Source organism: Saccoglossus kowalevskii, chromosome 19, assembly GCF_978046115.1.
Source record: "Saccoglossus kowalevskii chromosome 19, keSacKowa6.1, whole genome shotgun sequence".
NCBI lineage: Eukaryota > Metazoa > Hemichordata > Enteropneusta > Harrimaniidae > Saccoglossus > Saccoglossus kowalevskii.
Window position 1 is genome coordinate 33,223,836 of NC_140659.1, and position 24,990 is coordinate 33,248,825.

Sequence of the window (24,990 nt, forward strand, 5' to 3'; positions counted from 1 at the left end):
TCTTCAATTTTCACTGTGAAATCATTTTTAATTAGTCCCTGTTCAGACGAAGCCTGAAAGGGGAGTACTAGTTTTTAATACTTTCTATTTCATTTTCAAGTTGCTGCAAGTTATGTCTCACATTTTCTCAGGGACTCTGCAGCAGATGTCAATGAAACTTGGCAGGTTGATAAAAAAGTCTGTGTTACATATGCACGTACATTTTTATTCCAGATCTGAAAATCCTAAGTGGGTCTTTTTCAAGATATTCATCCAAAATTAACTCTACTACACTGACAGAGCAATTGAGCATGATCAGAATAATTGATTCTGTTCAATTCAGATTCATGAATTCCTGATTTCTGATTCACAAGTTTTACCAAATGTATTCGATGAGTAGTGTATACTTTTCAGAACTCAGAACCAACTTTTCTTATCATTGAAAGTCATCTTTTAGGATATTAGCTCCGCTGTCGACTTTGTCGAGCGGAGCTTATTATATGAATGATTGTCCGTCGTCTGTGTCAATGTTTTACTTTTTCAACTTCTTCTTGAAAACTACAAGCCTGAATGCTTTGATACTTGGTGTATATGTACCTTGGGTAGACATATATGCAAATTAGATCAATGCAGTTATTTGCTGCTATCTATCACCACCGTGTCGATTTTATTCATATTTGGTATGATTACACCTTGGCACGAGTAGATGTGTTTTTGGCAATAACGACCACACCCTCCAAAAAATATGCAAATTAAAACAATGCAGTTATTCGATCTTTGATTTGACCCAGGTCCTTTTAATATACTAAGACCTTAATTAACAAAGAAGTCATGTACATCAAGGTTCACTCAGATTAATGAATGCAGTTTTTTGAGCAAGTATACATGTATGACAAATAGTTTTGTTGCACTGAACATGGATCAGTGGAAGTTTTTAGTTGTCAGTACAAAACTAGATTATGGGAAATCACTTCATGAGTTGTACCCACAAAGAGTACATATTCATTCACCTGTTTGGAGATGTTCCTTGTACTACTTTATGATCAAATAACGAGGACTGTGACATTCATGTCTTGTTTTGCATGTTTTCATTTTTTCTTGTTGTCAATATCAAGAATTCAAAATTTATGAATAACTATACGATTACCAAAGATACTGGGGCCTGTGTTTTGATCAGTGTTATATTCTTATATTCGCATGTTTTGAATGTTTTGATGATTTCCTCATGATGGATGTTATTGACTTCTGTGTGCGAAGCAGTTACCCTGTTTGTATGTATGTATGTATGTATGTATGTATGTATGTATGTATGTATGTGTGTGTGTGTGTGTGTGTCCGTCCGTCTGTCTGTTCCACTGATATCTCAAGAACCATACATCGGTTTTTGATGAAACTCGATGCATAAATGCTCTGGGCCAATGTGCAGATTTGATTAGTTTTTAGTAAAAATCTGTGCATATTAATTACCTAATTTGCATGATACTTAGCTAATTGTTAGCTGTTCCATGACTGTTCCACTGATATCTAAACAACCACTCATTGGATTTTGATGAAACTTAGTTCATAGATGCTCTCAACTAATGCCAGGTTTTGATTAGTTTTGGATGGAAATCTGCATATTAATTACCTAATTTGCATAATGATTAGTAAATTTTCGGCTTTTTTCACTGATACCTCAACTACTAATCATCACATTTCAATAAAACTTGGTACATAGATGTCATAGGACACTGCACAGACCTAGTAGTTTTCAGGGTAATATAAGTATGTATTACTTACCTAATTTGCATAATTTGATATTTCAAGTAGTAAACATCACATTTCGATGAAACTTGGTACATAGATCCTCTAGGACTGTGCAGAGATCTGATTAGTTTGGGGGTAAATAATTGTGCATATTGATTAACTTATTTGCATAATTATTTAATTTTCAGCTTTTTCACTGATATCTTGAGTACTAATCATCACCTTTAAATAAATCTAAATCTAGTTGTTGGTATATATTTATGCATATTAATAACCTAATTTGCATATTTAATACATTTTCAACTTTCACACTGATATCTCAAGTACTAATCACATTTCAATGAAACTTTGTACATAGATGCTCTAGGACAATGTACAAATATGATCAGTTTTGGGTTAAAATCTGTTCATATAAATTCCCTAATTAGCATAATAATTCATAATTGTTTGGTTCTGATCACATTTCAATGAAACTTGGTACATAGATGGTCTGCAATCTGATTAAAATCTGATGTAGTGTATGGGCTTTAATTATTGTCACATAAACTTATTTTAATTTTATTTTTTATTACTTTTATAATTGTTATTAATGCCCTTTTATTTTATTATTTTACTTTGATTTTTTTTTAATTCTGCCCTACCTACATCTGATCCGACGCCTATGTAAGTCCCGTTCAAATCTCGCATAAGTAACAGCCAATCACAGCCCCCCTTTTATACAGGCTGTCGGTTGCTTACTTTTCAGTGTAGAGATACTCTACGGGCAACCTTTCTGTACATTATACTTTGCCCACTTGAATAAACCATTAATAGAAAATTGCTAGTATATTTTTATTTGCAAAAGAAATTCCACAGCATTTTACAATTTTTGTCATTACATTGAATATTTTTTTCACTTCCAACAAATGTGTACACTTCCAGATACATCTTCGCCAACCAAGGTTCGTTCATTCAGTCATCGCTTCAATTTTACATCACTGAGCATAATTATCTAGAATGGAAGCAAAAAACTAAGTAAATCGTAATGATTAGAACACTGTAAACAGCTATAGTAAACAATGCAAACTGATTTTAAATTGTATAACGGTCACCGGCCCATGGCATCGACACAGAAAATTGGAGCAAACAAATATTTCCTGATCAATTGCGATGTGTTCCAATAAAAAATATTTTATTCCAGTCCAAATCAGCTCAATTACTTTAATATAAAAGAGTTATTGTATAATGTACAAAATGATGATACAATTTGATGAATATTTACAGCTACGGTTTCAATACCGTAGACGATGTTGGCCCGATCTTCAACAAAACATCACCCGTCTCCAGGGCAGGCGACTGGAAAAAGACACTGGTGTTCGGTCAAAACGGCGGAAACAAAATCGTCACTCCCACAATAACTATGAAAAATAACGATCTAAAGTCGAACCATTCGAGCCACAATATTAATATAAAAATGACTTTCGTTGCATTTGACAATGATAAACTTACCGAAAAGCCGTGTTATTCTCGGTCGCTAATGTCGGTATAATCCGCCATTTTATTTGAGTGTGTTTGCCACCCGACTCCACCCGGTGACGTCATCATGTGCGCTATAGAAGGAGGTATGTGATTCGTTGACTAAAATCGTCGATAGTGGGTCTCGTTGAAATCTTGTTACATAGGCATCGGCTCAGATGTAGGTAGGGCGGAATTCAAAAAATCCCAAAATCAAAATCAAAGTAAAATAATAAAATAAAATAAAATAAAAGGGCATTAATAACAAAAGTAATAAAAAATAAAATTAAAATAAGTTTATAGCCAAAACAATTAAAGCCTGTACACTACATCAGATTTTAATCAGATTGAGATGATCTGTTACGTTGCGCAGACCTTATTAGTTTTACACTCTGTTCATTTTAATTTTCTGATTTGCATAATTAGTTTTCAGCTTTTCCATCAATATCTCAAGTACAAGTAATTTTGATTTGAGCAGATACAGTGACTAAAAACATCAAATGTATGCAGTTTTATCAGTATGGCGAGTACGTATGCGCAGTTTCAAGAGTGACGCTGCCATTTTTTCAATTTGTCAAAAAAGCAGGATCCTTTCTGATTTTCATAAACACAAGTTCAATTTCACTTTGTGCAACATATTCATCAATAGACAAAATTGAAGGCAGAATCCCCTAAAACTTTCTGCCAATCTTGATTCGCAAATGTGCTGGTTACATGTACAGTGTTCTCCTCAGGCCTTTCAAGTACCACATGCCCGCGTTGCTTAGACAAATAGCCGCTTTCTTTTCGCCCGCGATTCTTGAAATCCTGTTCGCAATGCTTAAGTTGTTGTATTGTTTACAAGTGTCAGCCTCGTCTTAATTGCACATCTTTAAAACAATAACATGTATTGATCGAAAGGTGATCCTGCCTTTGTTAGCCATACAAAAATAGTGATAAAACGAAAGTCTACAAGAAGTATTTTGAGGGAGCTGGGCCTGAAAAGTAATAATTTGCCTATTGCGTTGGAAGATCTATCTAAAAAAAAAAAGTTAAAGTAAATAGCATTGGGAAAAAAAACGGTAAATAAATGGAAGCAAAAATTATTCAACTGCAGACGAGACGACTGAAAAAAAAATGAACCCTGACGTCTAGAAATACCTCATTCATAGAGTTCCTCATTACCGAGGAACGTCACTGAAGTGACGTAACGCATGTTTTGACATCGCAACTGATGCATGCTGGGTTACAAGAGGTAACAAAGATGGTGGCACAGAGTGCTTTTTTTTCCACAATGTTTAAAAATGTCTCGTTGGCGATTTTGATGTAATTTTTAAGATAATGGTCAATGAATCGTTTTAATTAACAAAACATTCTAAATTTGTGTATTTTTAAACCAAAAAGTCAGAGACCGATGTTCGCAACAGCAGCGGTGAATACACATGGTGATCGTAGCGTTACGCATAAGGTATAGATAGATCAATGAAAAATCGCTGACTTGAGTTTTGAAATAAAGTCATTATTGATTTATTAATTTGTCATATTTTGATAACCCGCAATCTGACTGACAAATTTAACCAAAAAATTAGGTTTGTTAAAATCTGAGCGAAGCCAGTGGAATCGCAGGTGCTCGTTAGATTTGGGATTGCCGGTTTTCTGCCAAAATATATAAAATATATAAATTTCTATTTGCAAATTGATTGTAATAAGAGAACCAGTGAGATATTTAAGAGCCGCTTTATTCATTATAAAATGAAAATCTATATTTTACCACTATTTACGGATTGAGAGTGTACTAAAGGGTGGATACTTTGCTGCCAATATCCCCAACATTGCTTTCGAAAAACGTCAAAAGCTAACACTTACGTGACAACTGCTGCGATAAAAACCAACCAGGTGGTGTCACAAAAAAATGACGAGAGTACCGGCAGCTGGTTTTACAGTGATAGCGCCCTCACATGTTTAATATTTTTTGTACTTTTTAAAGTGATCTTTCAGATTTTGTCTCTATTACAGTTAACTTTCACAGTGTCCTTTTTTTACAAGTATAGTGTCCTCACATGTTTTTCAAAATGCTCATATCAAACAAAATCTAGTGTTTCCATGTCATAGATTCTCGGACATCTTGATCAATTTTATTGATATTTGGTAAAAGTATGTTGTATCGACCTACATGATATTACATTCACTTATTATGCAAAGCCTATACCTTTATAATACTTTCTCTGATTACATAGGAGCTATTTACAGTTTAACTTTGATTCTTTTTTAATTATTTATGTATGGTCTTGCCAAATCTTGCTATGCATTCAAAAGAGAATGTTTGTACCTGTTTTTAGCTCTACTGTCAACTTTGTTAAGCGGAGCTTATCATATTAGTGATTGTCCGTCGACGTCCTTCGTTTGTGTCAACTTTTTACCTCTTCTTAAAAACTACAAGCCTGAATGCTTTGATACTTAGTGTATATTAGGTAGACTTCTCTTGAATTTGTTCATTTCATGATGTTTCCTTTGGTGAATATTTTTGTTATTTTTGGTAAAAAGTGATATTTTCGACTTCTTGTTAAAAACCGCAAGTCCAATTGCTTTGATATTACATATATAGGTACTACATGTGCCATGCATGGCTTGTTCACATTGATATGTTTTACGTATTAATTGCGTTGTTTGAAGTGTTATGTTAAATAACAAAATAACGCATGAGAATTGAGTTGCACAAAGCTATGGATATTTTTATTTTGTGTTTTTAGAAAACTAATCTTGATGTTGATTGTGTGACAGAGATGTCTGTACATTTTAAGAAGAGTAAAAAAGATATGATGCAATCTGTTTTACAAGTAAGTACAAACATTGTACCAGATGATATTGCAACAAATAAGTATGAAGACAAGATCAAGTATGGCACCGCATTGGAGAATTACATTTATTTACTGTACTTCCCCATCATAATCCCAGGGTCCTCAACATGTAAAATAAGGGGTGGGCTTATACTTCAGGACCACCTCAGAAAACATGATTTTTTTGGGTTTAACATTGTATGCATCTTTACTACCCACAAAAAATGATCAAAATTACATCTTTCGTTCACCATGCCAAGCTTATGTCTTTTTGAAGAAAAAAAAAGCGAAACAAGTCCTCAATGATTTCTTTTACAATGAATAAACAAACATGTTCATAAAACTACATACATTTTATTACATTACAATTTACATACCACCTCTGTGGGAAAACAGATCTTTATCATTATCTTTGCTGTGAGATGTTTTTGATCGCACGCAAACTTGATGCAAAGCAATACCGCCATGTTTTTCAGCACGATTTGACCTGAGACAACCTTCTTTGACCTAACAGGTCAAGTCTTTTTATTAACCAATCAAAATGCTGTGTCATCCTGACAACGTTTTTAGATTATTGACGATGCAATTTGTTTTAATGCAGTGCGGAAGTGAATTAATGCAATGTTAAAATGTAATCGGTTAGTCCTGATTTTGCCTGAAAAACAGAGATTTTTTCCCCCTAAAACTGGTGATTTTTGAAAGGTAAACTGTATGTGAAGAAAGTATTTAGACACTTTTTACGGCTGCCAACCGGTCACAACGAAGAATAGTTTACTCGTTTACACTTCATTCACATTCACATAATCTTAATTTAATGTACATGATTTTTAAAAAAAAAACGATGTCCAATGACCAGGTTTCACGACTTGACGGTCACATTTTTGGTGTTTGAAAGCTACCACTCAAAGAGATATGGATTATTACAGTATTGAAACATCAAGGTTCATCCTGAGTAAATAATAGAATAGAAAGGCTGTGAACCATTGTGCATACGTTTGCCATGCACTCTGAAATTAATGAGTTTTCTCATTAAAGCATGAATCAATTACCGTACCAATCACATTAAAGTACCTGGCAAAGTTAGAAGAATGGATACTAATTCTACTTTATTTTTAGTGGAAGTATAATGAAGTTACAGCAGTATATTTTATTTTATTGGCGAAGAAATACAATGGTAAACCAGTAAGAATTGTCCCATCTGTGAAACCATTAGGAGAATTGAAAAAGGTAACATTTACAATTGATAATCGTCATTACAGCTGTTTCAATCAATATTCAATGATTTTTTTTCATATGAACATTGACACACTTGTAGAAACTTCTGTAAATCTGTTAAACAGTTGTGATAAACATTGTTCAAGCCATTGTATTACAAAATCATATTATACCACTGTTACTATTAAAAATTGTACTGTAAGTTGAAAGCATACTAAACAATAATCGCCTTTTGTTTTTTTTGCCTGAATTGAAATAAAATTGCGTTCTAATGAAAAGATTTTGTGTGTACCTGTAATTATTATTTGCATTTCAGATATCTAACTACAGAGAACTTGAACCACCAACCAGTTCTCCTTACATGTTCAGCTCAATGGAGGAGGGTTTAGAAAACTTTGAATCATATGCAATAAAACATCGCAAAAGAGAAACAGATGATGGAAAAGAGAACTTCATTAAGCCTAATGTACCACCACCTAAAACACCTGCTAAAAGTTCTAAACCTAACAGAATACCCAACAAAGGACCAGCACCATTTACAACACCAACTAGAAATGTTCAAACACCAACTATTATTAGAACACCTGCGCATAATGGCGATGTAAGAGTGAGAACACCATCCAGGAATGTTTATAGGACTCCAGAGCGAGGTGGTTCAGCTCGTCAACGTCTATTAACAGCTCCTGTTCCAACTGGTCTGTCACCATCTAAGTCTATGGAGAGTAATTTACACACATGTACACTGACACCAGGTTATGATATTAAAAAGTAAGCACAGTAACAGTTTTCTGTTTGTGGGGATTATTGTGGATATTATTGTGTTGTACATGTCAAGAGGAACATATCAATCTCTTGGATTAAATTGTAGAAACCTTGGACACCATTGTCTATTTTGTTTACATTATTAATCTGTCTTCTGTTTTCCATTGTACTTTTAATCCAGTAAGTATATTTGCTAAGAGATTAGGCTATTATAACATATTATTATATGTCTAGCACAAATAGAAAAGAATTTACTGTTCCATTAAAAGTCGTATCAGCATTCATTCTAAAATGTATCTGCTCTTGTTCCAGCATTCAATTTTTCCCATATATGGGGTAAACTTTGTCACCGACACTGAATACTTTCCTTTGTTTTTATTGGACACAGATGCACTATTTCATTTGAATGAAATAGAATCCTGTCACTGAACTCAAATGTTCATGCAGCACAAAATGTTTTTTGTTGGTCATTTTGGTCCTTAGTGCTCATTAAATTATTACTACATATAGAAAAAAGATGTATAATAATAATGGTTATTTGAAAATGCCAGTATGTACACAGTATGCAGTCACATTGACCTCTGCTACTACTTGGTCAATGTGATTGCCATATCGCCTTCATGCGTAATGGTCATTGACTCAACACTGATAAGTTAAATAAGTATAGCAATAAAGTCTCAAAGATTTAAGAACTTTACTAAAAGACAAACTACAATTGTCATTATAAATAAATATTTCAAGGAGAACAAATTTTATGCAGTGTATCATCCTGAGTATGCTCCCTTATTTTTGTAGGGCACAGTCTATGGAGTATGATCTAGATCGAGCTGGTTTAGATAGTAAAGATCCTGGTTCGGCAAAGAAGGTATTTGGTAGCTTTGAAAGAGGGTTGGACAAAGTAAGAGATTTATTGACTCCTGGCAAAAGAAGAGGATCGACCACAGAAGAACCAAGAAAAGTTAAAGTTAGTATATCAAGTAACTTATCTGCTTTATTAAAAGTTGCACATAAACCAATATTTGCATTTGGCCTTAGTGTCTCCCTGAAAATTTGACTTCTAATACTAATGGATCAGATGCTGTAATAGGAAATGAGTTTGACTGGGAAGTATAGCATTAAGATAGCGAGACTATTATTTGTGTTGAAAATTACAATTTTCACATTTATTTATTAATTGATGAAATGCACTATAAACTTTCATCTGATAAAGTCAACGTAACATAGAATGTCATGTAAGTTGGTTAAAATGTAGAATTTCTGAAGGGAAGCAAGGCAGCTTCAGTAGTGTTTTCCAAAATCAACAACACAGGTTTAATCTGTGTGCCTATAAGTTTCAAAGATTAACTCAAGAAAAAGCAATGTTAGGATGTGTTATCAGTAGCTTTCTGACACACAATGAGTGTTTCCAAACATTTGAGTGGTTTGTCTCCGCCCCTGTTTATTTCACAGATTAGTCATTTGCATATGAATGTGTCAGACACAAGGTCACACAGCCACTGAAAAAAATCATTGATTTTGGTGTTTTCATCTGCCAATTTTATCGAATTATAGCTATCCCATTCCTTCATTTTTTGGTTTCCAATAGCCTTACACATTTGGATGCCCCCTACACATGTTAAAACAGACCTTGAAGGAAAAACAAATCGCTTGTGCCGATAAACAAGTTTGAAAATCTTTGCTGTGACTTCATGGACGTTTTCTAGGAGTTTATGTTTTTCAAAATACAAGGTCTTTAACAAAAAATAACGTATACTTATTGTCATCGGATTAACGCCAAATTTTCACAGCTTTAAAGGGGAACTAAATAGAGCCTATTTTGGTGTTTGTATTTATCAAGTTATGTATATTGATTATAAATTTGAAAAAAAAAATTTAAAAAAATGATTATCTTTAGAGTTATGATGATTTAAGTATGAGAAACCATAAACCTGCGAAGGACTTCCGTTTGCGCCATCTTGCCATAAAAAAAACGCCCTCATGAGGTATAAACAGGTAAGGTAACAAAGCATGATGACGAAATAGTATCTGATTAAATATAAGCAACTTAGGGAGCCATAGCTGGCTGGACTGGTGAATTGACTTCTAGTCTAGGTTGTTTCGACTTTTACGTTAATGTTATTTACAAGCATATCAACATACAAACATTATGGACGTGCGATTGATCGAGACAGGCATTTTGTTTTGTTTTTTGTCTAACTGTCTAATAAATGCTGTTTCCAGTACTGCACTGTGCGGCGTGCAAATTATTCAAAGTATGGATGCTGGAGTATGCAATCTTGAGTTCGTAGGGTGGTGGTGGAAACATTTTCGTCCATGTATTCACGGGGCTGCACTGGCAAATCATGGGACAAGTGTCACAGGAACACCAAGCAGATTGTTCACAGACTTCCGTGTAATTTGAAATGTAACTTTCTTCCGAACAAGGGGCATCGTCGACGATATACTCTCATCACTCACACTGGACTGATCTGAATCGTCACAGTATACCGTACTTCCCTGATCATAAGCCCGGAGGCATGAACACGTAAAGGGAAAGTAAGGGATGAGCTTGTACTCAAGGACCAACTCAGAAAAAATGATTTTGTTTTGGGGTTAAACACTGTAACCATCTTGCAAACAACGAAAAATTATCCAAAAAATATATTCGTTCACCACGCCGGGCTCGGGAAAATAATACTTATTTTTTGAAAAAAAAAAATGCGTCATTGATTTGAACGATACTTACAATGAAGAAACAAACGTGTTCATAAAAAACACACACATTTTATTACAATACGATTTACATACCGTCTGAATTTACGGTGAAATAATGGGTAGGGTCTGTGAGGAAACAGTGGACGAGGCATTTATCATTATCTTCGTTTTGGTATGTTTCCGATCGTACGCAAATTCTCGACGCAAAACAATTTTCCACCATGAGGTTTTTCAGCACGATTTGACCTGGAACAACTTCCTTTGACATAACAGGTCATGTCTTTCATTAACCAATCAAAATGATGTGTCGTAATGATGAAATTTTCCGATTATTGACGATGATTTTTTAGCGCAATGCGGAAGTGAATTACCGCAATGTTAAAATGCGATCTGTAGCACTGATTGCAACGAAAAAACGATGATTTTTTTTCCCTAAAAACTGGCGATTCGCAATTTCCGAAATATAAACGACGGTTAATAGTAACCGTGGGTAAACTGAGTGTGGAGGAAGAATTTAAACACCTTTCTCGGTCGCCAACATGTCTCACCATTCAAATCCTAGGCCTTTCATGATAGTCTCAAAGTAAACCATGCCCAATAACCAGGTACACGCCTTGACGATCACATTTTTGGCTTTTCAAAGGCTACTACTCGAAGAAATATGGATTACTTCAGAATTGCGACATCGATGTTCATCCTGAGTAAATGACAGAATAGAAACGATGCGAATCACGTTGTGTACGTTCGCCATGAACTAAAAGCATGAACCAAACTAACGATTATTATGAAATGAAACACACCTTTTACACGCATATTTTAAAGAATATCGTCAACGCCCAGTAAAAACACTCTGGGCTTATAATCGTGAATGCCCTCAACTCGATAAATACCAAGTAAAAACATAGGGATGGGCTTCATACTCGGGAGGGGCTTACGATCGGGGAAGTACGGTACTTTAACGCAATTGGGCTTTCACTCTCAGAATACTGTGGTTCAAACGCATAAGGCTCTAACCCAAGTTTTAAAAAGCACATTGTGCATATAAAAGTTGAGTTTATACTAATAGTACACAATGCTTGGCAGCATGAACGGCTATGTACAATGGCGTATACGAATGCGATCAGATACTAAAACGTCATAGCTTTGAAAAGTACCAGGATGTTAAATATGTTCGTTTGTTAATTATTCCCCTCCATGAATGGCCTCCATGGCAAGCACTTCAAATGCCTATCCAAGCTACAGTTATAATTAAAACAAAATTAAACCACTGCAATATTATTTCGAATACAGTTTAGAATATACACAACTATAAATTAAGGCCGCATTTAGGTTCGCTTTAAGGTGACAATGAGAGGAACTTGAATGTGTCCAGACAAACTATTTCATGGATTATTTACTAATGTGTTGTGGTTTGAGTTGGGGGCAATGCGACTAAAACAGAAATTAAAATTCAGAACATTACTTTTCAAAACGCGTTGCTTGAATAAAACTGACCAGACACATTCAGTTTACCAGACTATTGAACAACTAGGAAAAGTGAAAAATAAACTTCCTATCACCAGCATAAATGCGTAATTATTTTTTTTACAAAAAAAGTAATTTTTCACTTTTGATTAAGTAACACACCGTAGAATGCAGATACGGGCATGAAAAACACACTTTTGAAAAGCTTGACGTCTAACGATTCCAAAAATATATACTTTCCTGGGTCTATTTGTAGTCATTTGGTCACAATTAGAAGATGAAAACAAGTATGCAAATAATAGTCCCGCTACCTTAGGTATAATAATATCACTTTAATTTACAAGTTAAATCACAAAGGATTTTGTTTTGATTTGAGAGTGATGTACTGTGATCTGGTACTTACTACTATCCCCTCTCACCTTGCCAGCAAAAGAAATAGTGGTTACCAGCACCCGTCTGTCCTGTCGTTCATACATCCCTATGAAGTCAAATGTCATATCTGGGGCACTATCGCAGATAGACATTCAACCAGTGCTTAATTGAAGTCATTAAGCGCATGATCTGATCAACACCATATATGGTCATGTGATCTCATTAAACATGCATAACTATCATATATGTATGAAGCAATATTGCAGATAGAGATGTTCATCCAGCTCTTTATTGAAGACATGCATGAGATATATTGTTGGTGGCAATAATATTGTGTTCTTTTTCAGGCGATATATAATGTCGCAACAACATCAACATTTACTGCTGAGTATGTTTTAGAAGAATTGAAACAATCTGTGTTTTACAGTAATGTACATTGTAAACAAAAAGGGTAAGTATATAGGTCAGTCATTACGTGAACATCAAAGTATTGAATCACCATACAAAATATCTAAATGGTAATGGTGTCAACTGTTTAATGGAATGGAAAGCAATGTAAATTTTCTTCATGCTGTGCTTGTTTCCTGTGTTGCCATGGATATATTACAATCATCTGGAGCCAACGATCACACGTCTGAACATTTTTTTCAAACTATACAAGTTTAATGGGCCATGGTCATTGTACACCTCACATCCACATTTTGTGTAAACAATTTATTTTAAATGCATTGTATGCATCACATGGGACCCATGTCAATCAATAAATATTTTAATATTTAAGTCACACTTTGCATGATTGGCTACTTTTGTTGAATTATTTAATATTTTTTTTTACCTCACTCAATGGGGAACTATTATTAAATACAACAAGGTTCCTGTTCCTGTCTTAACCCAAGTTTACCCTTTTTAAAGCCATGCATGAAAAGGTCTAAAATATGAAACAACTATCTAAGACTAATGTTATAATAACCAATAATTGGAGGTTCCCGAATCGATAGCATTTTGCGCGTTCATCATTTGTGCGCTTGGAAATATTGCGTGACCTGGGGTCAACAAACCAGAAGGTAGAACAGATTTTGAACGTTCCAAACCTATGGTCTTGGAAGAAGTTTTTCATTGATTTGACTTGACTCTTGAGTAGCTTCTTGTATGTTACCGCTGCATCCAAACAAACTTGGAACATTACATACTTTCTAGATTAGTTGATATTGAGTGCTCCCGAAGCAGAATTCAAATACCAATGTATTGGGAAGAACTTTCAAATCACATCTAAATGAAATGTTTTTGATTCAGAAAAAACTAGTCCGTCTTATTTCATCCGGAAAATATGCATATAGCACACCTTTATTCAGAAAAACTTGAAATTCTATATACAGTTAGAATTCCAGGTTGGTGTTTTTGTTTTTGATGCATTGCATGACAGACTTCCTTCAGTTTGCAGCATAATAAGTATGTAGGTCCCCAAGGTTTGGAAAAATATTCCAAAAAAAAACAAAGCGCTACTCTTAGATGTACCTTTAAAAAAGAATATAAAAAATATCTTCTAAGTTTATAATAGCACTTGTATTTAAATAGTTTTTATACACTGAATATTTTACAGCCTCATGATAGTCATTGTTTTTAGTCCCCGTTCGGACGAAGTCCGAAAACGGGGACTTATAATTCGGGCTCCGTCCGTCCGTACTTCCGTCCGGAGTCATATTTCAGAATCCTTTGGACCGATTCTGTTCATTCTTTGCATGTGCCTAGTACTTTATGTGGGACATATGCACATGCAGTGGTTTAGCGATTTGATTCAAAATGGCCGACTGGCAGCCATCTTGTTTTTTGAAAATGCTTTGTCAGTTTTCATTCAAACTTAGATTAAACATGTTAGGATACATGTTCATGACGATTTATTTCACAATTGGATCAAAGATGGCCGACTGGCAGCCATCTTGTTTTTTTTAAATGTCGTATTTTGGACATGCTTTGTCAGTTTTCATTCAAATTTAGTACATAGATCATACATGTTAGGATACATGTCCCCGACCGTCGGTGAGTTCCTGGGTCTGTCCGTCTGTCCATGTGTCCGACCGTCCCTCAGTCTGTCCAGAATCATATTTCAGAATCCTGTATGCCGATTCCGTTCATTCTTTGCATGTGACTACCGTTAAAGTCCTAATATAAACCGCATACGTAATAGTAACCGCACCCACCAATTCCGGCTTCGGGGTTAAAGAGTTCTTAACAAAAATTGAAAACTTGAAAAGTACTTATTACTAATCGCACCCCCAATTCAACAAGACCGTGACTGATTTCATTGTTTCAACCAGCTGTTCCAAAACGGCATTGTTCCTAATCCTATTCATTTGTTTTGACAACATGCCTAAAAATATTCACACCTATTTATTGTTCAGAGGTGATAAGATGTCAGACAGGCAATGAAACTGCTTTTGTTCTGGCGGCGACCTCTGTCAATACTCTTTCTGAATACATCTGTATTTCGTAAGTTTTAGACAATGAGCTTTTATCACCGTAAAAGTGTTAAACTGAGCATTGAAGAATAATTTATCTTTCGAAAACAAATAATTCCTTGATTTAAAAAAAAAATCATGCCGTTTTCCCATGGAAATCAAAGGCAAAAGATCGCACTACATTATCGGTAAATCTCTTCCGTGTTGCGTTCACCATGAGGTCGCTGAACTGTCATTAACATATTTAAATGAGCTATGTAATTTAGACACGTGGGCACCATCCAGCATTTTGATTGGTTAATTAGCGACTTGACCTATCCGGTCAATAATACGTCACGTGAGCATTCAAAAACATGGCGGATATCGTATCGGCTGTTTACATGTGACTGAAATCATTCGCTTACGGGGAAACTAAGTTGAATTTTACTTGCATTTTATGACAATTCAACGAATTTATTTTTCATGCGTTATTGTAATCACTACTAAATAATAATCACCAATATCAACACTTCGAAAACAAGTAAGTTATTCACTTGTGACCCACAGCATGGCCGGATCGAGCTACCGTTCTGTGATCATTTGCTACTAAGCAGTGCATTCGTGTTTTTATTTGAAACTTCTGTTAGAATATACTTTTCGTTACCAAGAAAATGAAAAAAATAAATGCATATTACATTAAAAATACTGAGTATTATTTGTATCACGTGGACATTTTTTTTGATTGACTGTCATTTTTCAACATTTCGTAACGCCTATTTTTGAAGCAAAATAAGGCTATTCACTCTTCCTCGACGCCTATTCAACAGATTGTACAGTGTATTGTTTGTTTTGTGCATGTGTTGTGGAAAAAAAATGACCACGCCCATTTAGTGATTGCAATATGTACGTAATAGAAACCGCACCCCGAACTTTAGCTTTTGATCCCAATTTTTAAATTGATACATTGTAATATAAACCGCAGTTTATAATAGGACTTTAACGGTAGTACCTTATGTGGGACATATGCACATGCAGTGGTTAAGCAATTTGATTCAAAATGGCCAACTGGCAGCCGTCTTGTTTTTTGAAAATGCTTTGTCAGTTGTCATTCAAACTTAGTACATAGATTATACATGTTAGGTTACATGTCCATGATGATATATTTCGCAATTGGATCAAAGTTAGTCGACTGGCAGGCATTTTATTTTATTTTTTTTTTTATGCGGTATCTTGGACGTGCTCTGTCAGTTTCCATTCAAATTTGGCACATACATGTACTTTATACATGTTAGGATGCATGTCCATGACAATTTGTTTCAAATTCTGGTCAAGGATGGCCGATTGACAGCCATCTGACTTTTTAGCCTTACTACTATATTTCACCCATTTATGTACCATTTTCATTCATATTTGGCACATAACATCATACACATCAGTGTGTTTCATAGTCAGATCAAAGATGGCCGAATAACGGCTGTTTTTATTTTTGGCCATATTACTACTACAAGGAACACATGTTTAAATGTAAATAAACAATCTGTTGTATACGCCACTTGGAACTCAAGTTTCAAGGACACACTCACGACAACCCCTCCGCTTTAATATGACGAGCACAAAGAGAACTTAATTTAACGAGGACTGTGTCATTTTCAATGACTTGTTGTTTATTGTAATTTTGAGACTGAAAACTGGGCTAGATTAGTTGTTCAACAACTATTTTTCAGTCTTATTAGTCCCCGTTCGGATGAAGTCTGAAAACGGGGACACTATGTTTTGACCTCCGTGTGTGCGTGCGTGCGTCTGTGCGTGCGTCCGGACCTGTATCTTAGAAATGCCTGGACCAATCACAATCAAACTTCACACATACATTATACATGATATCGTACATATGCACGTCAATTTGTTTCTGATTCAAGATGGCCGAATGGCGGCCATTTTTGTGCTAAAAATCATTAAAATCAAGCATTTCCCGGCTGTTTACAGATGGATTTTGTTCAAACCTTGTATTTATGTTGGACATTATAGGACCTTGATGAACATCATTTTGTTTTACGATCTGATTCAAGATGGCCGAATGGCGGCCATTTTTGTGCTAAAAAATCATAAAAATCAAGCATTTCTCGGCTGTTTACAGATGGATTTTGTTCAAAACTTGATATATACATTAGACATTATTGGACCTTGATGCAAATATTTTTGTTTTTCAGATAACATTCAAAATGGCCGACTGGCGGCCATTTTGTTTTAATGAATGGGCTTCTAGACCCATATTTCCAACTTGTTTTGACTAATTATGTTCAAATTTTAAATATTCATTATACATCATGTCATAGATAGACAGATATATTGGTTTGACGATCCTATTCAAAATGGCCGAATGGTTGTCATTTTTGTGCTAAAAAATCATCAAATATCAAGCATTTCTGGCATTTATGGATGGATTTCGTTCAAACTTGGTACATATAATAGAATTATGGGTTCCTGATGCACGTCATTTTATTTTTCAGATCAGACTCAAAATGGCTGTCCGGTGGCCATTTTGTTTTAATGACTGGACTTTTATAGCCATATCTCTGACATGCTTTGACTGACTATGTTCAAATTTCATATATTCATTATACATATATTCATAATGGCTGATTTTGTTTTAATTAATGCTGTTCCAGAGCAATATCTCTCAATACTCGTTTGACGATCAGATACAAATGTCAATCATTTAAATGTTAAACAATCATCATATTCCTGACATGTTTATATTCCAGCTATGTTACTATAAACAAAACTTTATATCTTAAATTTGATAACTAATGGGGACTGTGCCATGCATGGCTTGTTTCATATTTATTCAGATTTTGATCAGTAACTTTCAGATTTGATTTTTGTCCAAGTTAATGGAAATTGGAAAGTCTTTCACTAAAATGTGAGGACCTGTAGGAGCTCTGTGCAAGACATACATGCAGTCACATGATTATACTGATTAAATTAATAGCACAATTTGATTGATTGTTGTTTTTTTACAGATATACATTACGATGCAAGAAACTAGATGACAAAGCAAGGACAGTGTTGACTTTTGATTTAGAAGTCTGTCATCTTCCGAAACTTGATCTTGTAGGAATTCGACGCAAAAGACTTAAGGGTGATACATGGGACTTCAAGAAGACATGTGAAAAGATACTGGAACATGCTAAAATATAATCATCAATTTTAAATAATTTTTACCTTTTATGCAAATGTCATATTAATTCTGGAATGGGGTTTATCTTTTGAACACATGCAAAATTTATAATGTAAACCATACATGAATAATGAATAATAATAAAGTTTATGTAATATGCTACTTAACATAAAATCTCACTGCATAGCTTGAGTTAGTTTAATTAAGTAATATAAAATTACAGTTACAGTAGCTGATTTGTTCTTCACTTGGAAAAGAGATACACATAACTTCATTTATCTAGCAACTATACAACATGCTCAAACATGTTTGTATGGTTAATAATAAAAACAGACGTGGTACTGCTTTGATGTATGATCTTCACTGCTGTAGGAAACCAAAGCTTGAATGAATTGTAAAACTGTGCTTAAATACAAGCTTACACATCAGTGTCTAAAGTAGAATATTAACAATCCTTGATCGTACAAGAGGTTAAAAAGTAGAATATTAACAATCCTTGATCGTACAAGAGGTTAAAAAGTAGAATATTAACAATCCTTGATCGTACAAGAGGTTAAAAAGTAGAATATTAACAATCCTTGATCGTACAAGAGGTTAAAAAGTAGAATATTAACAATCCTTGATCGTACAAGAGGTTAAAAAGTAGAATATTAACAATCCTTGATCGTACAAGAGGTTAAAAAGTAGAATATTCACAATCCTTGATCGTACAAGAGGTTAAAAAGTAGAATATTAACAATCCTTGATCGTACAAGAGGTTAAAAAGTAGAATATTAACAATCCTTGATCGTACAAGACGTTAGTGTAAAAAGTAATGAATGTTGTAAACAATTTTAATTTCACAAGAGCCAAATTGAGTCCTTCAGGCTTCCTTTCTTTTGTGAAAAATCATCCTTGTACATTTTAATTGAATCATTAACAAACATGTACGAAGTGTACTTAACAGAACAGTTATTGTATTATTTTAAGTGTTTTTGTTGACATACCAGAAATTCAAAAAAAATTATATTTTTATGTGTACTTGATTTTTCTTATTCCAGACTATACAAGTATCCTTGTGGCAATAATCAGTGAATTTTTAAGTGACAAATTTATGGTGAAATCAATAAATAAAATAATATGAAATATGGATAGTCTGAATAAACCCTGCAAAGGTAAAACTGTTATGTTAATGCATAAATTTGATCCTAAATTCATCACACACATTTCAGATCTCTTCTCTGTATCACAGTATATATTCACATGTATTACTGGATTACAATATTAATACTATATAAGCAGTTACTGCCACATTATGTACATGCACCTTCACTATAAATTCACTTAAAACATAAAAGATAGGTGTTTGTTGTGAAACACCGTCTTATAGATGCAAAAACATTGTATTCAAGGAAAAGTTTACAACTTCAAAAATTTACATATGTAAGTCTTAAAAGTAGTATTTTTTAGCTCCGCTGTCGACTTTGTCGAGCGGAGCTTATCATATGAGTGATTGTCAGTGGTCTGTGTCAATGTTTTACTTTTTCGACTTCTTCTTGAAAACTACAAGCCTGAATGCTTTGATACTTGGTGTATATGTACCTTGGGTAGACCTTTCTCAGATTTGTTCATTTCATGATGATATCTTCAATTCTCTAATTTTGGTGAACATTTTTGTCATTTTTGGTAAAAAGTGATATTTTCGACTTCTTGTTAAAAACCGCAAGTCCAATTGCTTTGATATTACATATATAGGTACTACATGTGGACCTCTCTCAGATTTGTTCATTTCATGATCATATCTTCAATTCTCTAATTTTGGTGAATATTTTTGTCATTTTTGGTAAAAAGTGATATTTTCGACTTCTTGTTAAAAACCGCAAGTCCAATTGCTTTGATATTACATATATAATACTACATGTGGACATCTCTCAGATTTGTTCATTTTGTAATGATATCTTTAATTCTCTAATTTTGGTGAATGTTTTTGTCATTTTTGGTAAAAAGTGATATTTTCAACTTATTGTTAAAAACCGCAAGTCCAATTGCTTTGATATATTATACATATAGGTACTACATGTGGACCTCTCTCAGATTTGTTCATTTTGTAATGATATCTTTAATTCTCTAATTTTGGTGAATATTTTTGTCATTTTTGGTAAAAAGTGATATTTTCGACTTCTTGTTAAAAACAGCAAGTCCCATTGCATTGATACTATCCATATTGTTCATTTTCTAATGATATCTTCTGTTCTTTAATTGAAATGTGCATCGCTAACAGCGGAGCTATCTCAGCCGAGAGGCTGCTTGTTTATTTACCTAATGTGTATAAGTGGTGGAATATCTTATACGCCACTTCACTGAAGCCTAGGTATGGTGCTAGTAATATCTCGTTTCCCATTCAGATTTATGCAAATCTTACACAATTTTGGTTTAAGTGGTTTCGAAAATAAAATACTCATTCATTGGCCAGTTGAAAATTCTACATGCTGGGAATGCTTCATAATCATGTGAACTTCAGTTGATTTCAATATCCTCATTGACCACATCAACCAATCAAAGCATCATGCCTCGGTTAGTAGTGTGGTGTAAATGTGTACCATATTAGTATACCGGTAGTTGTATATTGAAATTAGAGGGCTGATTAATTTGCATGTCTTGCTTTGACATAAATGTATTAAAATGCATCTTGTGCGATGCTATGGACATATCCACCCTTTGCTTTTATCCATTTCGTGTAATGGATTCTGAAAAATAATATCTCTGCATGCTTTAAAACGGTGTTAGACTGCTGTGAAGGGTTTCTTTGTGAACTGTTAGTCATTTTATTGAATATTGCAGTATCCATAAAAACCAGCTTTACAATATAAAGTATTAGCAATTTTTTAAACACCTGTGAAAGCAGGATCTATGCACTGATTGTCAGGTACATAAAAATAAAGTTTTTAAGAACTCCTATGCACCGCCATTATGAATTCATTTTATTCTCGACAAGATCAAATTACATTGTATGTGCTCCCAAATTAAGGGCTGCACTTTTTACTCGGATTTACATATACTATACACATCCAATATTTTAAGAATATATATATTTTTTTCAAATTCTTGAATCTACTATGCACTACCTTACAAACTGTATGAAACCTAAAAGTAGCAAGTAGTTGTATAAAGCTTGTTTTATCATTGTGTAATTCAGCATTCCTTCGTCTGCATGAAAGCCACATTATAGATAATTTGTTACATCCACATTTTGATTTAATTAAACTAAGAACTAAAAATGCCTATTTAGTTGTGCACAAAAAAGTATAATGCACATGTATGTACTTTCAGTTTATGATACATACTGAAAATAGCCTCATTTTCACCAATTCTTAATTCATGTAATATACTGACCCAAAATATTTGTTGATGTCATGTGACATTGCATATATTTTTGATATCAGTATGCAAGGTTGTGTTTCAACTGTCTTGGTGCCATTGTCATATACATTGCTTCACTAATTCTCAATCTTCTTCATTTAATATCGCAGAAGTTGTTTTTGCTCACTACATGGATTAACAAATTTGTTTCATTTCCTTTTGATTTAAAGTTCATGTGTCAATTATTATTTGTATGCTGTAAAAACAATACTTTTAGTTTATGTTAAAACACAACCCAGTTTATATCAATATACAGTGTCAATCAAATTTCAAAATAACTAACTTAAACTAACAGGAAACCACTACCTCCCTATCAATCACCTTTGTAATATTCATAGGAACATTGTTGGCAGTGTTTGTTGTGACTTAGGTTTCAACTGCTGAAAATTAACAACACTTATTTGCATTAGTGCTCACATTTGAAATGAAATTGATACTTGTATTCAAATAATAATTTACTTTCAAGTGTAGATCGCTCAAAATCTAACTTTATCTTGAATCCAAATGCATAAATGCCATTTGAAAGTAGTTGAAAATAGTTGTTATCAGGAGTTTCAGCTTGTTGTGATTGAAAGTATCAAAGTTAAAACAAACTCCGCTAGGGATGTTTCAAGGAAGGTAACAGTTTTCCTGTTCAGTTTATTTCAGTGCCTTTTGTAGAAAATGTAGTTTTAATGTGCATTGATTATATGATGATTGGAAATTCTCAGTACATGAAGTGAAATGTAGGTCAAATTAGTACTTTCACAGTTGTCAGTATTCTTTTGTGATTGATAAATTGCAATTATGCTTGAAAGAAATCTTTAAGACACACTCCCTCTTTTTTTTTTCTCTTACCAGATGGTACTTTTTAAATGTTTAGTATTCTGTGATTTGTGAGATACAATGTATTGTGTAATGTATGTATGTGATATTTGAAAATAGTCATTTACTTGTATATCACTGCCATTGCTTTTCTGCTCTTAAATAAAATAATGCTTTGTTTTATGCTTCTGATGCATATTTATCATATTGGGAACAACAAGATGTGGTTCAAGCTATTCCAATAATGAGGTTATCAAGTTAATATTGCAAAGTATTCATAAAAACAGTACTGCGATCATATTGCAACAGTAGAGGTTGATGCCTGATTTTCACACTGCGTTTGTGTTGAGTTACATTGTGGGGAGAACACAAATATGTCAGTGTATAGATCAATTAGCGTGTGTGTCAATGACTTGGAATGTATGTTCTTCATGCACATGGCAATATTCCATCCCATCTTCTATTGTACTTCTCGTACATACAAAAAAACAAATCTAAGCATAAAGATAATAAAGTTTACACAATGAGTCGGAGCGATTGCTCACTCTTACTTGACATTCGCTGGCAGTTCACACATCTGTTCAGAATGTTACCAAGGCTGTTTTAATGCTAGCAGAGTCACTGAAAAGGTATCGGTGGAGAATTAGTGGTTTGTGGCAGAATGTAGGAAGTAGGTAGGGAATGTTAGTCACAATTGGAATCAGCTATTGCAGGCCACATCTAGCCTAGGGGTGTAATAGTAATTGGAACTTGAGTATACCCCGGTAAGAAGAGTTGTGCAATTTGGCAGATGGATTCCACATCATAGCACCAATATGTTCCTCTCCCCCCCCCCCCCTACACAGGTCCCACCGAGAGCTATTGCACTATTGATTTCTGCATACAAGTGGGAACATGCCTACCACATTTCTGGTGCTAAATACGATAGCAAAAGTAACCAAAAACCATGTTACACTTATAGACTCTTTTTTTTTTTTAGTAGGGGAGATTGTTAGATAAATTGTTGGATGCAGGAAATTAGATGATAGTACACATGAAGACACTTGATTGGGATCGGTTTGAATGTTTCTATTACCTAGTTGGTTGCGTGCCGGCGGTGCATGGTACTTTAGTATTGATTTTGTGAGCAGTGTACTAAAATGTGTATGTTTGACCGCTGAATAAAGATATCCATTGAAAATAGATCTGTTTCTTAATCTATTCTGGGATACCTTCAAGTGTTTTTTTGGACACACTCAAGCGTATATTTTTCTCAACCACAACACTGTCCTACCTACATTACAAATAAACAAAATTTTTGATAATCTCTGTACTTGTATACCAGATAATTCTGAGGGGATACAGAATACCAGTAAGTATGTACTCTCTCCACTACCAACAGTGACATCCCCCATACCTGAAGACCACTCAATCATTTAATGAATCACACATGAGAACATATGCTAAATTTAAAACAGAATGCATGCATATTTGAATTATCTTGACACTCATAAGAAGAAAATGTTGACAAAATTTAGAATTAGTAACCATAACTTGGCAATAGAGGAAGGCAGGTATTCTTTTCCTAAGAAGCCTATAAACAATAGAATATGCAACAACTGTGACACAAATTCAATTGAAGACTAAGAACATTTTCTATTGAATTGCCCAAACCACACACAGGGAAAACTTCATACAAAAAATTATCACACTACTTTCATCCAACAATAAAAATATACAGTTCACATATATACTCTCAAGCAAAGATCCTGGAATAATTATAGAACTTTCCAATTATATTTACACAACAAAAGGATTTATTATATTAGTTACGTTCTTTTGTTTTTTTGTACAATATTTTTACATATATCTTGTTATTATTTTGAAACTCTTTTTTGCTGTACTTATCCTATGAAAATCTTTTTACACGGAGGCAATAAAGTTATTATTAAAAGGTAATTTCTATGAAATTATCAAGTCAATGTACAAGGATACACAATATAAAGTAAAGTTTCCAGAAGGAATAACTGAGGGGTTTTCATCAACATGCGAAGTTAATCAGGTCTGCAATCTGTCACCAACTCTGTTTAATATATTTCTGAATGACTTACCAGAGATTTTTGGGGAAAGCACTGATAAACCTGTTTTTATTGGTGACATACCACTAAACTCAATCTTGTATGAAGATGACCTTGTATAGTTGTCAGAAACTCAAGATGAGTTACAAAATTGCTTGAACAAATTACTGTAACCAATGAAATCTTGTAATTAAAACAAAAGTAATGGCTTTCAACACTGGTAACAGAATGATAAAAAATCTTAAATTCACACTAGATAACAAAAACATAGCAGCAGTAACAGAATTTTGCTACTTGAGTATAATGATTACACCTAATGGGAAGTTTAAATTAGCACACTCAATGTTAAGAATAAAGCAATGAAGGCATTATTCAGTGTCCGACAGTCAATACTGAATCATACAATGATATCAACTTCATTATGCTTGAAACTGTTTAACCAGTTAATAACACCAATTATAAATGTATGGTGCTGAAATTTGGGCTGACGAGATATCTAATGACAACAATATGTTAGAGCAAGTGGGTAGTCAGTTTTACCGCTTTATACTCTGTGTCAGTAAACTGACACCAAC

General features: G+C 33.9%; 1 protein-coding gene and 1 long non-coding RNA gene across 2 annotated transcripts in view; one reads left to right on the top strand and one right to left on the bottom strand.

The window, feature by feature from the left end:
* Positions 1–22,541, top strand: part of LOC102801886 (maternal embryonic leucine zipper kinase-like) — a 67,738-nt gene extending 45,197 nt beyond the window's left edge. Inside the window, exons 10-15 of the mRNA XM_085494104.1 lie at positions 5,949–6,035; positions 7,152–7,262; positions 7,567–8,018; positions 8,808–8,976; positions 12,890–12,993; positions 17,998–22,541. Coding sequence (XP_085350230.1) covers positions 5,949–6,035; positions 7,152–7,262; positions 7,567–8,018; positions 8,808–8,976; positions 12,890–12,993; positions 17,998–18,175 — 1,101 coding nt within the window. The 3' untranslated portion in view covers positions 18,176–22,541. The remainder of the gene's footprint in view (positions 1–5,948; positions 6,036–7,151; positions 7,263–7,566; positions 8,019–8,807; positions 8,977–12,889; positions 12,994–17,997) is intronic.
* On the bottom strand, positions 2,591–3,245 carry LOC146731477 (uncharacterized). Its single transcript, XR_014927435.1, has 2 exons — positions 3,214–3,245; positions 2,591–2,716 (listed from the first exon to the last, which is right to left on the bottom strand). It is a non-coding gene; the product is annotated as an uncharacterized LOC146731477 (long non-coding RNA).
* Positions 22,542–24,990: the final 2,449 nt, after the last annotated feature.